The sequence below is a fragment of the Rhinatrema bivittatum genome, chromosome 16, assembly GCF_901001135.1.
Source record: "Rhinatrema bivittatum chromosome 16, aRhiBiv1.1, whole genome shotgun sequence".
In the NCBI taxonomy this organism is placed as follows: Eukaryota; Metazoa; Chordata; class Amphibia; order Gymnophiona; family Rhinatrematidae; genus Rhinatrema; species Rhinatrema bivittatum.
The window spans coordinates 6,856,213-6,869,934 of record NC_042630.1 but is presented as its reverse complement, the minus strand read 5'-3'; the positions used below and the strand labels follow the sequence as shown (position 1 = coordinate 6,869,934).

At 45.9% G+C, this 13,722-nt stretch overlaps 1 protein-coding gene across 5 annotated transcripts in view; it reads left to right on the top strand.

Annotated features, from left to right (window-relative positions):
• The window catches only part of LOC115077145 (dehydrogenase/reductase SDR family member 4-like), a 37,522-nt gene extending 28,727 nt beyond the window's left edge, over positions 1–8,795 (top strand). For all 5 annotated transcript variants that reach the window (XM_029579359.1, XM_029579358.1, XM_029579356.1 and 2 more), the window contains exons 6-9: positions 4,485–4,536; positions 6,553–6,687; positions 6,783–6,838; positions 8,492–8,795. In XM_029579359.1, coding sequence (XP_029435219.1) covers positions 4,485–4,536; positions 6,553–6,687; positions 6,783–6,838; positions 8,492–8,606 — 358 coding nt within the window. In that variant the 3' untranslated portion in view covers positions 8,607–8,795. The remainder of the gene's footprint in view (positions 1–4,484; positions 4,537–6,552; positions 6,688–6,782; positions 6,839–8,491) is intronic.
• Positions 8,796–13,722: the final 4,927 nt, after the last annotated feature.

The following is a 13,722-nucleotide window of genomic DNA, read 5'->3' as shown; positions in this document are numbered from 1 at the left end:
AGGAATCCAAGCCTCAGGATGCTCTGGTGTGGGATTCAGTTAAAGGAAGCAGAAGACAACTGTTGCTTTCCTGCTACACCCGGAGGTCAAGGAGATGTTGTTGGCTGAATATGAATCCCTAGAGTCTCTCCTGCGGGGGATTAATCTCCTGCAATCTGCTCCCACTGGCTTCGATGTAGAAGTTTTTCTAGGTGCTGATCATGGCTGTGACCAGGCATACCACTATTTTTGTGGAGGGAAATGTGTCTTCAAGGATCCACAGGATAGGAAGATGGAGCTGCCTCTGTTTATCTTGTCTGTTACAGCAGTTCAGATATCAGTCTGTTCAACCCTGGTGGTCTGGGCCCTCCTGAGATGGATTCAACAGCTTCCAGAGAGTGAAGAGGTGGCCAGGATAGAATCCACAGCAGCCTTTCTGGCATTCATGCTGAATGATTTGTGGCGTTCCTCTCAGTCAGTGGTGCGCCAATTCGTGGCTGCATAATTGGGCTGCTGGTTCTTGGTCCAAGATGCATCTGGGGACGTTACCCTTTAAGGGCAGGCCGCTGTTTGGGGAGGATCTGGACCAACTGGTGAAAAATCAAGGAGATAAGTCCCAGCACTTCCTGGAGGACAAGGGCTCATTTTATAGGGCAAAAGTCAGAGGCAATTTTGTGCCCCCAGGCAATACCAGCTGGGTAGGCAGTTTTTTATGCCTCTTCCACTACTTTCTCCAGTTTAAGAGGTCGGGATCAGTCATTTCATGGAGTCAGAAGGCAGAGGGCTGATTCCAGTTCAGCGGGGGCTGGTAGGTGGTCCTCCTGAGGTCCCATGGGTTTACTCTCTCCTGACTCGCGTAGGGGGTCGTCTGCAGAAGTTCTTCAGGGAGTGGACCCACATAACGTCTAACCAGTTGGTGTTGGAGATGGTTTGATCAGCTTACGCTCTTGACCTGTATTGCCCCATATAAGATGTCTTTATGGTTTCTACCTGTTCCACTCTGGCCAAGCAACAGGCTGTTTGCGAAACTTTGCTGAAACTGCAGCTCTTGCGGGTAGTGGTGTCTGTGCCTGCATTGGAGCAGAGATGCAGTGTTATTCCATTTGTTTCATAGTACCTAAGAAAGGCAGTTCATTCATCCCATCCTGGATCTCAAAAGTGTGAACCGCAACCTGCGGGTACCACGTTTCATATGGAGACACTACTGTCTGTGGTTGCCGCAGTTCACCAAGGGGAGTAATTGTGTTTGTTGGACCTGACATAAGCTTACCTCCCTATTCTCATTTGGGACAGGGATCAAAAGTAGCTATGGTTTTTATGTGCTACATGAGCACTTCCAGTTCTAAGCGTTATTGTTCGGTCTGGTGACCGCACCACACATGTTTACCAAGGTGATGGTCATCGTGACAGTGGCCCTCCAGCAGGAGGGAATTACGGTTCACCCAAATATCAACGATTGGTTAATTCGGGTGCCGTATCACAAGGAGATGGAGCGTGCGACTGGTTAAGTGGTTAGGCTTGGGCTAGGTAATCAATTTTGCCAAAAGTACCCTACAGCCCACGCAATCCTTGGAGTATCTGACGATGAGGTTCAACACATGGGTGGGACAAGTGTTTCTCAGTTAGGTCCAAGTTTTTTTGGACTTTCTGGTCCCATCTGCATGGGATTAGCTGTAGGTGTTCAGTCTTATAGCCGCAACCTTGGATTTGGTGCCATGGGCCAAAGCTCACATGCGTTCCCTCCAGGCATCACTCCCAGTACCAGAATTATGGGGGTTCAACAGTTTCTGAGTCCGTTGGCGTGCCAGCCACTTTGCTAGTGGATCGTCCCCTCAAACTTGTTGAGGGGCATCAGCCTAGTCAATCCATCCTGGGTTTTGGTCACGACAGATATGAGCCTCTCAGCTTGGGGGGCTCATTGTCAGAATCAAGTGGCCCAGGGGAATTGGTCTCTGTATGGGGCCTCGTGGTCCATAAACTGGCTGGAAACTAGGGCTATTTGCCTGGCGCTTCTCTAGTTCCTCCCACTGATTCAGGGAAGGGCCCGTTGGGTTTTCTCAGACAACGCCACAGTGATGGCATATGTGAATCAACAGGGAGGAATCAGGACTTGTGGGGTTTCAGCAGAGACGTTGTTCCTGTTCCAAGGGCAGAAAAGAATCTCCGGCTACTTTCAACAGCGCTCATCACTGGCCAGGACAATGTGCAGACAGACTTCCTCAGTCAAAATCTGCCAGAACCCAGAGAATATGATAAGGGGAATGGAACAGCTCCCCTATGAGGAAAGACTAAAGAGGTTAGGACTTTTCAGCTTGGAGAAGAGATGGCTGAGGGGGGGATATGATAGAGATGTTTAAAATCATGAGAGGTCTAGAACGGGTAGATGTGAATCTGTTATTTACTCTTTCGGATAGTAGAAAGACTAGGGGGCACTCCATGAAGTTAGCATGGGGCACATTTAAAACTAATCGGAGACATTTTTTTTTACTCAACGCACAATTAAACTTTGGAATTTGTTGCCAGAGGATGTGGTTAGTGCAGTTAGTATAGCCTTGTTTAAAAAAGGATTGGATAAGTTCTTGGAGGAGAAGTCCATTACTTGCTATTAAGTTCACTTAGAGAATAGCCACTGCCATTAGCAATGGTAACATGGAATAGACTTAGTTTTTGGGTACTTGCCAGGTTCTTATGGCCTGGATTGGCCACTGTTGGAAACAGGATGCTGGGCTTGATGGACCCTTGGTCTGACCCAGTATGGCATGTTCTTATGTTCTTATGTTCTTAATAGGAGCTAAGCTCCGAAACCTTTCGCAGGATTTGTTGCAAGTAGGGTTGTCCCCAGATGGATTTGATGATGACCCAGTGGAATGCGGACCATTTCTTCAGCCTCCGAAGAGAGCAGGGGTTGCTAGGGATTGACACCCTAGTGCATCCCTGGTTGGAGGGGGAGCTCCTGTACGTCTTTCCTCTGGGGGCACTCATAGGCAGACTGATAATAATACATAGAGCTGGAGAGCAGTTGAATCATTTTGGTGGCGCCAGACTGGCCACACAGACCTTGGTATGCCGATCTTCTCTGGCTCCAGGTGAACCGGCCTTTATGCCTCCCAAAGGCATGTGGGGGCTCAGGGGGCCCATGGTCATGTAGGATCCGGCTCCATTCTGTCTCACGGCATGGCTCTTGAGCGGAGACAGCTCCGTAAGAAAAGATATTCTTTAACGGTAATTGCTACGCTGTTGAAATCTTGGAAATGGTCCACTTTCTTGGTTTATATTTGAGTTTGATGTCTATTTGAACAGTTCTACAAGTTCAGGTTGGTATTTTCCTGGTGGACTGATATTCCCTATATTTTGGCCTTTCTTCAGGGCGATCTGGATGAAGGGCTGGCCCTGAATTCCTTAAAGGTGCATTTGGCAACTTTTCTTGCTACCAGAGGCCCATAGCAGGTGTCTCTATGATGACTCACCCTGATGTGTCCCGGTTCTTGAGGGTTGTGAAAAGGTTGTGGCCACCCTTCCCGCCCATTGTTCCCTCATGGGACCTCAGTCTGGTGCTAAGAGCTCTTATGGGGACCCCTTTTGATCCCTTAAAACAGAGTTCTTTGAAGATTGTCACTGAAGACAGTCTTTCTGGTGTGGCAGGTCTTGGAGCTTCAAGCCTTATTTTGCCGGGATCCCTTTCTAGTGATTTCAGTGGAGGTGGAGGTCTTTTGACCTGTGCCATCCTTTCTTCCAAAGGTGAATTCTGCCTTTTATATCAACCAGCTGATTTCCCTTCTCTCGGGAAGATTGTGGATCCAATTATCAATCCTTCAGATGTTTGGATGTGTGGGAGATTATTTTACGGTACTTGGAAATCCCTAATGAGTTCCGCAAGTCGAATTGATTATTTGTCCTTTTTGGGGGTCTGCAGAAAGGAGATGCAGACTCACTATTGTGGCTTGCTGAATAAAACAGATGATTGAATTGGCTTATTTTCTCAAGGACAAAAGCCTCCGCAGTTGGTGCATGCCCACTTCACCAGGGCACAATCAACATCTTGGGTGAAGATGCATGCATTTGCACTGGCCGGTATTCCCTGAATACTTTTGTGAAGCATGATGTATTGGATGTGATAGCGCTGGAGGAAACAGCTTACGATGTGGGGGTTCTTCATGCAGCCCTTGCTTCTTCCTGCCTGGGTAGATGAAGCTTGAGGAAAACGGTGTTCTCTGCCTCCTTCTGCCTCCTTCTGCTGGTAGGGGGAAATAATCCACTTATCAGGGCTGGGCCCGGCGTAACAGGACTGATGGAAAGGAAATTAACAGGTAAGAAAATGTCTCCATATGCATGTACATGAAATGCGCATGTTATAAAATGCTATAGTAAAATTGTGCGTGCCCATATATATGTGTATATGTGTGTATGCATATGCACATGATTCAAAATTATCCTCTCAAGGTGCAACTCTGAACTTTATTGCACAGACCCCTTTGTGTTTTCCTCATGCTTCTCGTTGATTGCAGGGGTGGATCAATTGTCATTGTGTCATCATTAGCTGCGTACACCCCTTTCCCGGTAAGTCCAGTTTATTTATCCTTTATCTATTACCCTTCCAACAGGCTGTACTGTATAGGGGTGCAGGCTGGTTGGGGGGGGGGGTATAATAGGCCAGCGGATCCACTTGTGGCTGTAGAACACCCTCCGCACGGGCTCCTTCTCAGCCTGCATGAGGTTCTTCTAACCAATGGAAGGGAGTGAACTTTTAGAAACTCTGATTTTCAAAGTAATTTACATGTGTTTATGGTTGTGGCACTGACAGCCGTGGCGGTCCCTCCACAGCAGCTAGAATAGATGTGAATCACCTTTTAGAGTGTAGGTGTTGCATTCCTTTACAGAATTTTTTCCACCATTCCTTTTTTGTTCTTTTATACATATAAATTGAGGCTGTAAGAGCCCTCCTGGGTGGAACTGGCTCTATCTGTATCCCTATGAATGTCAGGTCCTGGGATCTGAAAACAGACCAAAGGAAGTGCTGTTGGAGGGGTAGAAGCTGCATGGACTGCAGAGCTAAGCTAAAGGCTTCTGAAACTGTCTCCTCCTGCCTCATCTGAAAAGAGGAAGCACCAACACTTTATTTTATTTATTTATTTATCGAGTTTTATATACCGTCATTCGGTTTTACTATCATAACTGTTTACAAGTTTCGATCGGGGGGAGATAATTAAATGGGAAGTACAAGGGTCGTAGTCATGGACAGGTGCAGAGTGAGGTAACATTAGGGTAGCAGTTTGCGGTTGGTAGTATTAAGTGTTCGGGTAGTTGTGTTGTCTGGTTGATATAGATGTGTTTGTGCCTGTTTAGGAGATCTGTTGTGAGGGGTCGTTGGGTTGATCATGGGTGTCATATGCTTTGATGAACAGCCAGGTTTTTAGATCTTTCTTGAATGATTTTAAGTTGGATTGCATCCTTAGTTCCATTGGAAATGTGTTCCATATTTTGGGGCTGGCGATGGAGAAAGCTCTTTCTCGGGTTGTTGTGAGTTGTGCTGTACAGACAGAGGGAGTTTTCAGGAGTCCTTTGTTGTTTGATCGTAGGTTTTGTTGAGGATTTTGTGGGCTAATGTTTAAGGCTGACCAGTTTGATTGCTCTTTATGTAATAGTTTGTAGGTGAGGATCAGTGTCTTGTATTCAATTCGTAATTTTATTGGCAGCCAGTATAGGGATATGAGGATAGGTGTTATATGTTCTTGTTTTTTTGCGGCTGTATTTTGTAGGATTTGGAGTGGTCTGATATTGGAGAATGGTAGTCCAAGGAGTAGGGAGTTACAGTAGTCGATGTTGGAAAAGATGAGTAGTTGAAGTACGGTTCTTGACAGCAGGAGGGGAGATGTATTTATTTATTTAAATGCATTTTGACTAGAGGCAGCAGAGAGAATAGAATAATAGCATAGCGTTTAGAGAAGCAGGCTGAGAATTTGGGAAATCGGGATTCAAATCCTGCTTTTCTCACTGACGCTCCTTATGACCTTGGGCAAGTCACTCCATTCTACTTTGCTTCAGATACCAACTTAAGTTGTGAGTTCTGTGGCAGGGACTTGCCTAATGTACCTAACTAAATCCAAATTTTGGGGTGGGAGTGATAAACAGATCAAGCCAACAATAACATTTAAATCATCCGGACTTGGGGGGGGGCAGTGAGAGCTATATTGGGCCAGCGAAACACCAGGAGGAGTGGCCTGGTAGTTAGAGCAGCAGACTGAGAGCCAGGGTTCACATCTGCATCTCCCACTGATGCTTCTTGGGGCAATGGAGGGGAAGTCACGTTGCCTTCCATTGCCCCAGGTACCAACTTAAACTGTAAGCCTTCTCTGAGGCACAGACCTGCCTTCTGTACCTGTTGCTGAGTTGTAATGTGCCTTGAGCACAGGTTTGGAAATGTGATCTTAATGTTTTGTTTCTGTCTGTCATCTCTTCTCTCTTTTTGCTTCTTTTCCCTTCTTTTTTGCTTTGTTTTTGTCCCTCCCATCTCCTCTGTTCCTTCTGTTCTCTATCATCCCCACCTCACTGTCTCCCTTCCTTTGAATTTTCCAGTCTCTCGGACCCTATAGTGTGAGTAAGACAGCCCTTCTTGGCCTGACCAAAGTTTTGGCTCCCGAGCTGGCTTCCAAGAATATCCGGTTAAACTGCCTGGCACCTGGTCTCATCAAGACCAAATTCAGCTCTGCCGTGAGTACTATTGTAATGACTTTTTCTCAGCTTTGGAGGGAAGTGGGTGTATGGGGGTGTCTCCCTCTAAACACAGATGTCTTTCTGTCTTCCAGCTATGGCAGAACCAAAGCATGGCGAAGCAGTTTTTGTCAGTCCTAGGTGCACATAGGTATGCATCTGCAACGTGACTTACTGTATGTTCTTGTAGAGCATGTCCATCATGTTTCAGTATTATGAGAGCAGAAGGGGATGTTACCATAACTTTCATTTGACTAGGGGGGCTGATAATCAAGTCAGCCTCACGGCTGCAGCCACTCCTGGAACAAAATGAGATGTGCCCTTTCCCAGAAGTACTAACATCTATACATTCAGAGTTGGTTAAGTGGAAGGAATTCCAGAGTTCATCAATTCCAACCATCTTCTAGTTACCTAAGAACTCTTTCTTTAAGTGGCGTTCTATTGGAAGGTGAAAGGAGTTGTTCCTTCCCATCTGAAAATATGGGAGGAGTAGTCTAGTGGTTAGAGCAGCAGGCTGTGAACCAGGCAAGTCAGGGTAAAAATCCCACTACTGTCCTTTGTGACCTTACCCTTCATTATCTGAGGTATAATTAGATTGCAAGCCCTCTGGGGTCAGGGAAATACCTACAGTACCTGAATGTAATCTACTTTGAAGTGGCTGAAAGGTGGAGTTTAAATTAAATAAATAAAAAAAATTCCCTGTACGTACCCATATCAGGATGGATGGCCACCATCAGGACCTGCCAACCTCCTGGGAGGAAATCTCCAAGAAAATTAGCTATTCCTTTTTTTTTTTTTTTTTTTTTTTTAATCCTAGTTTCCAGACTCCTGGGTTTTGCCTCCCTTCCAGCAGATGGAGACAGAGAAAGTTTTGCTGACTGTGCCACCTGCAGTCCCTCTGTATTTCTCTGTCTCTGGAACCAGTCCTTTCGAGGTCGAAAGCTGAACAGAGATGGCTCTGGCCAGGGTGGTGGTGGAGCCAAGTCCGCCCACTGAAGCGAGGCCGGTCCACTCCTCAGTTCTGGTCATAGGGGGTTGTTTGACTCTCTTATTTTATTTATTTTTTTTTTTACGAGGAATGGGCCAAGATCACTTCGGACCAGTGGGTCTTAAGCGTGATAAGGCAAGGTTGAGACCTGTGAGGGAGCATGCCTGGCAGGCTCTTTTGCTCTGCTTTCCAAACCATTGCACACATTGTTACCGGACAAGTTGCCCACCAGGCAAACTGTCATTACACGACTTGACGCAGAATCCTTGGAACAGGTCAGCTTTTGAAGAGACCTTCACTCGTCACAACCCTAATTAAAAGTGTCTCTAACCATACTATGCCTCCAACGGTCATCATCATTTTCTGCATACTCCCAGCTCTGGAATGTTCTTCCTCATGATATCCAAAGTGTAGCATGCTCTGAAGGCATGAGAAGGTTATGTGCCCAGACTACCCCACAATGCACCACACAGTTGCCTAATTCCAAAACCAGCTTGCCTGTGGTTTCCTTCCATTCTTCACCTTGTTTTGGATGGTTGGTTTTAATTGGTCATTTGTTCTAAAGCATCCCAGACCAGAATGCCTTATAAGTACAGAACTGTTGCAGAAGGGAGATTTTGTTAAATGTATAGTCCGTAAATCAATCAGAATTTGCTAACATTTTTACAACAGCTTGACGTAGGTAGCTAAAAGAAACTTTTTTTTTGTGCTTTTGCCTGAATTTTGGCAATAGTAAGAGCCAACAGTCTGACAGTGTAAGCGCAGGTAGCAGGACTGCAGCAGTGATCACCCCTGTATTGTCATTATTTTACTCAGAATTGGAGAAGCAGAGGACTGTGCCGGAGTCGTCTCTTTCCTCTGTTCACCAGATGCTGCGTACATCAGTGGAGAGACGGTGGTGGTTGCAGGAGGGTCCCAGTCCCGTCTCTGAAGAAGGTCATAAACTTGAAAAGGAGAGAGAGAGAGGTTTTCTTTTAAAACCTCTGAGTGAAAATGTTACCATGTGTGGAAACCATTCTGTGGTCACCAGATTGTATCTGTGTCCCTGCTGTGACCTGCCTGGCTCCTTCACGATTGAGAAGGGTCAGCTTAGTGAATAAAGGATAGTATGATTGCCAGATTCTGCTTTGCACTGGGATAGTTTCTTTCCTCTGGTTGCCAGACTTTTCATGCATCAATGGACAGACACTGCTCCTTGCAAGAGGGCTAAGTATCATTTTTGAAGAAGGTAAAAAATAATTGGAAGTAAAAAAGGATATCCTTAAGTCTGATAGTGAAAATCCCATTTGGGAAAATAAGCAATTCCCTGAAACTATGGCTGTGTTATCGAAAGGAGGAACAGGGAGTCCATAGCTCCGGACATTCACATCCCTGCCTATCATGCACTCCCCGCAGTGTACAAAATGATATCATAATACCCGCCCCTGGCCACCACCACTGCCAGCAGCCAAGTCCAAAGGATGTTGCAGAAGTGAATGATGCATTAATTCTCTCTCCTAAATGGGGACTGAACGTCAGAAAATATATTTCAGAGTCAACACATGGATCCAGAACCTTCAGACTGAAAACCAGCTGTCTCTGAGAAGTGTGCTCCCTCCCCGCATGCAGAAGGCTATAACTCTGGACTCTGTCTTCTGTATAGAAGAATAGTAAAGGGATAGGTGAGAGGTCTCCTAGGGGTGCCCCAGAGGATAGACTGCAAGCCCTGCCCCCCTGTATATAAAGGTGGTGCAGTAACTGTGGATGGGTCTTCCCTCTGCAGACCCTAGGAGGTAGAGCCCAGACCCTGTCTTCTGTTTCTAAAGCTGGTACAGTGACTAGGGAACGGTCCCCAGGGGTTTATACACTATGCAGACCCCAGGTCTTGGTTCTTGAATATAAAAGTGATGTAATAACTGGGGAGGGGTTTCCAGGAGTGTAGACCCTCGGACCCTTCTCCTGTATATAAAGGTGGTACAGTGACTGGGTTGGGGTCTCCAAGGCTGTATTCCCTATGCAGTCCCCGGGCTCTGTTTCCTTTATATAAAGCTGGTACAGTGATCTCAGGAATGGCGCCCTGTATTTATTCTGAAGGTAAGCATAAATTCATGCTGCTTTCCATGCAGCTTTCTGCTGATCTGCAACATACCGAGGCATAAAAAGTAATCCAATCTATGTTCAGGGTATGGGTGTGGACATCAGCAGAACTGGAGGGCTGGGAAAGAGGAGAGCTGCGATGGATTGGAAAAGTACTACTTCGTCCGTCTCTAGGATGGAAGACCTAGAATGAATTCTGAGTAAGGAAAGCACAAAAGCGTCCGCAGTACACTGCAAAGCTAAATAAATGATCTTTGCCATTTCTGTTCCATGTGGTCACAGCGATGTAGTTTTTTCCCCTGGACTTTTAGGATTAATGGTTTTGGGGGATTTCTGTAAAGACATTCCTATCTGGGCCCGAGACCCCACATTGTGACATGGAGGATGTGCCTTCCCTGCTGCAGGACCTGCTCAATTTCCCAAGGCCCCCACCCCAACTGAAACGAATGTGCGTGCGAGGTGTGGAGCATGGTGTTTCTAAATAAACCCCAGTCATAGTGCTGGGGGGGGGCGGGGGGCGAACTTCCAACCCACTGCTCGGAAGGGTAAGGCAGGAGGCGAGAGAGGAGCACTCCCCGCCGATCGCCATAGGAACAGTATCCAAGCCCTTCCCATCTCCTCGTCTCGCTGTCATGGCAACAGAGCCCAGCTGCAGCAGATGCTGGCGAGTGCAGAAGCTGGCTTTTTATAGTGAGTGGAGGGAAGGATACGTCTGTAACTAGGACGGGTATTTGTGAGGGATGGATTTCTCTGTGGAAGTTTGTATAAGGAAATGAGTATGTATGTGTATATGGCAGGAACTGTTTGGAATAAAGAGCTATCTCTGCATATGCCTGTGAAACGGAGTATGAATTAAGGATCAGTGTGCATAATCAGCTGATCCATTAATTACTTCAGCCATGAACTCCTAAAAAGATTTGGGAAAGAGCAGACCTCCATTCAGAGCACAAACTAGGCTTCCCTTTTTTTCTGTCCCCCCTTGTTCCTGGTTGGCAGCTTCCTGTTTTCCCACACTGCCCTCCCTAGTGTGCCACTCCCTGGGGGACCCAGCCAGGCTGCTACCACCACCTAAGTCCCCAAATCTCTCCAGAAAGCCCTGTGTGTCCCTGCTGGCCCAGGGCCATCCATTCGGCCACAGAGCCCAAGGACAAGTTGAGCTCCACCGGGTGCTACAGAGCTGCCACCCAGGAATGTTTCACCGTGGCAGGGCAGGATTGACACTAGTGTAAGCAGGACCCCCTTGGTGGATAGCTGCCCTGCTCCTGACCCGGCCTACAGTGGCCATACAGACCGCCTCCCTGCCCTGAATTTGATGTGTCAGTCTGTCTAGCCATCTATATGCATGCATGCCTGATACATGCATACGGACAGATGGGGCAAAGACCATAGGCATGTTTTCTTAGTTCTGAAACATGCCTAAGACAGGTATGTGAACCCTGCATACATGATATCAGATTTTGGAAGCACAAAGGAGAAATGAATCCAGCTGAAATCCCCAGTGAAGTGGGTGCCATGAATTCTTTGGGGGGGGGGGGGTCTCAGTGAGCTACTTCTCTGCTGTTAGTGCTTTCTCCATTGCACCTTTCCTCTCTCACTATTCCTTAGGGCCTTCATTTTCAGGTTTCATTTTATTTTGCCTGGGAATTTTCAAAAAGAAATTAATGGAAAATTTACTTTTCCACTGTGGCATATCAAAGTCATTTTTCCACTGACATTTTTTGTTATAACACTGAAATTCCCAAGCAAATTAAAAACTGCAAATGAAGGTCCCTATGCATCCTTTACATGCAGAGACATGAGAATGCATGCAATAGACTCCTATCCTAGACACATAACGTGGGAAGATACAGGGCATGCACACACCTTCATTTGTATTTATGAGGGCATTGGTTTGATTCCCTGCTTTCTCTCTCCTCTGTCACTGATTCAGATTCAAGAAACTTTCTTGGCCTGACAGTTTGTATGTGTGTTGTGAAAATTGTACACAAAGGGCTGGAGTCACTTAAAGATGAGATTTTCAAAACCTTGCGTGTGTAAAAATTAGCCTATATATGTGGAAATTGCATGTACTTGTATATATGCTATTTTATAAAGCTCAAATAGACAAGTGTAAATAGATTTCACGAGTAAATTTACAGGCATTCCGTGGCAGGGCCAACATTTACCCATGCAAGGTGCTATTTTATAAGAGATTTAAGCTTGTAGATTTGGCAGCTTACTTGCTTATATTTACATCTGATCTTTATCTGGCATAAGCGATAGTAAATATCTTTAATGTGAAATACTGACAGGGTGGGCGAGTCTGGGTGAACTGGGAGGAGCTCAGGCTGAAGAACCAGGAGGGTCTGAATGACCTTTAGAAGGACTGGGCAAACTGATGGACTAATTGGGAAAACTGGTAAGTTTCATTGATGCGCGCACGTTGGAAAATCTTCCGATTTACACTTGCAAAAGATGACTTACAGGGGGTAAATGCATGTAAATTACGTGGGTAAAATCTCTATGCATATATTTTTAAATTAAGAAATAAAAATGCATATGTACAGGAGCTGCTCACCACTTAACGGATAAATTCTGACTTATCCGGCTAAGTAGCGGCTACTTAAAAGTGCTGCTTATCCAGCTAAGTCAGATAGCCAGATAAGTTTCTAATAGTGCTACTTAGCTGGATAAGTAGTGCTTTTAAGACTTATCCGGCTATTTGACTTAGCCAGATAAGTAACAGCAAAACCACTGCTTAGCTGGATAAATCGTAACTTATCTAGCCAACTCAATATCTATCCATGCACGATTTTTATTTACAAATGTTTCAGAGTACATTTGCAAGTATTTTATAACCTGCAATTAACATATACCGCAGGTGCTGGTCCGGATTGTCTCTGCTCAGGTTCCGTTTCTGGCCTGATGGGAGTGTCCCACAGACTTTGCTGCTCTCGCTGCTGTTTCTCCTCTTCCCCCAGGATTAGACACAGTTTTTCCTGCTCCTTCTTTTGTGGGAAGTCTGTGATTTTCTCTCTCAGCTCTGGGGAACGTTCATCTCTTCTCTTTTTGAATTTTGCACAGTACAGGAGGAAATGTATTTCTCTTTGTGGGAAGTCTGTGATTTTCTCTCTCAGCTCTGGGGAACGTTCATCTCTTCTCTTTTTGAATTTTGCACAGTACAGGAGGAAATGTATTTCTCTTTGTGGGAAGTCTGTGATTTTCTCTCTCGGCTCTGGGTAATGTGCATCTCTTCTCTCTCTGAGGTTGCACTGCATGCAGTCTCTGGCTTCTTGGGGTTTCCAGTTCAGTTTTTGTCTGCGCGTTCCTATTTCTAATTTGTAGTCCCTTTTCTGTATTTGGTGAGAGTCTGTCCATGTGTCCGAGGTGAGGGATTCTGCTAGCGTGTGTCTTCTGTGTAGGGATCTGTCGCAATCTGGCTTGTTCTCCTTTCCCAGTAGGAGGTGTGCTGGGGTTCTGGGGCCCAGTGTAATATTTGCAGTGTTGCCTTTTCCTAGGTAGAGTTGTTGCTGAGTCCTGGCAGTTAGTGCTGTTTGGGCACTGTAGGTTTGCTCCATGGGTGCCGAGTTTGGGTTTTTTTTGCAGGGTTTTGTGTTGGGTCACAGAGTTAGCTGATAGTGGATGGAGTTAGTTTGTGTTGCTGTTACAGAGGTGACCCCAGTATGTGAATATTCATTTTTGTATGGGGAGTATTCGGGGGAGACGTCCTAGTTCAGTTCTGCACCTGTTGTTGAGGGAGTTTTTCTTACAGCCCTGGGGGTGACGAGTTTCTGTTGGGGTTCTCTCCCATTCTCTACAGGCTTGACTCCCCTAGAGGAGGTTTAGTTGAATGATGATAACAAATAATTTTGTTAGTTTTACAGGGTGTGTTGCCACAGCCCTTCAAGTTTTTTTCCTTTAATGTCCGTGTAGCCAAAACAGAGCTCCCAGGAGCACTTAGGGGTCAGATTGTATCTACTAAATTAATGCCT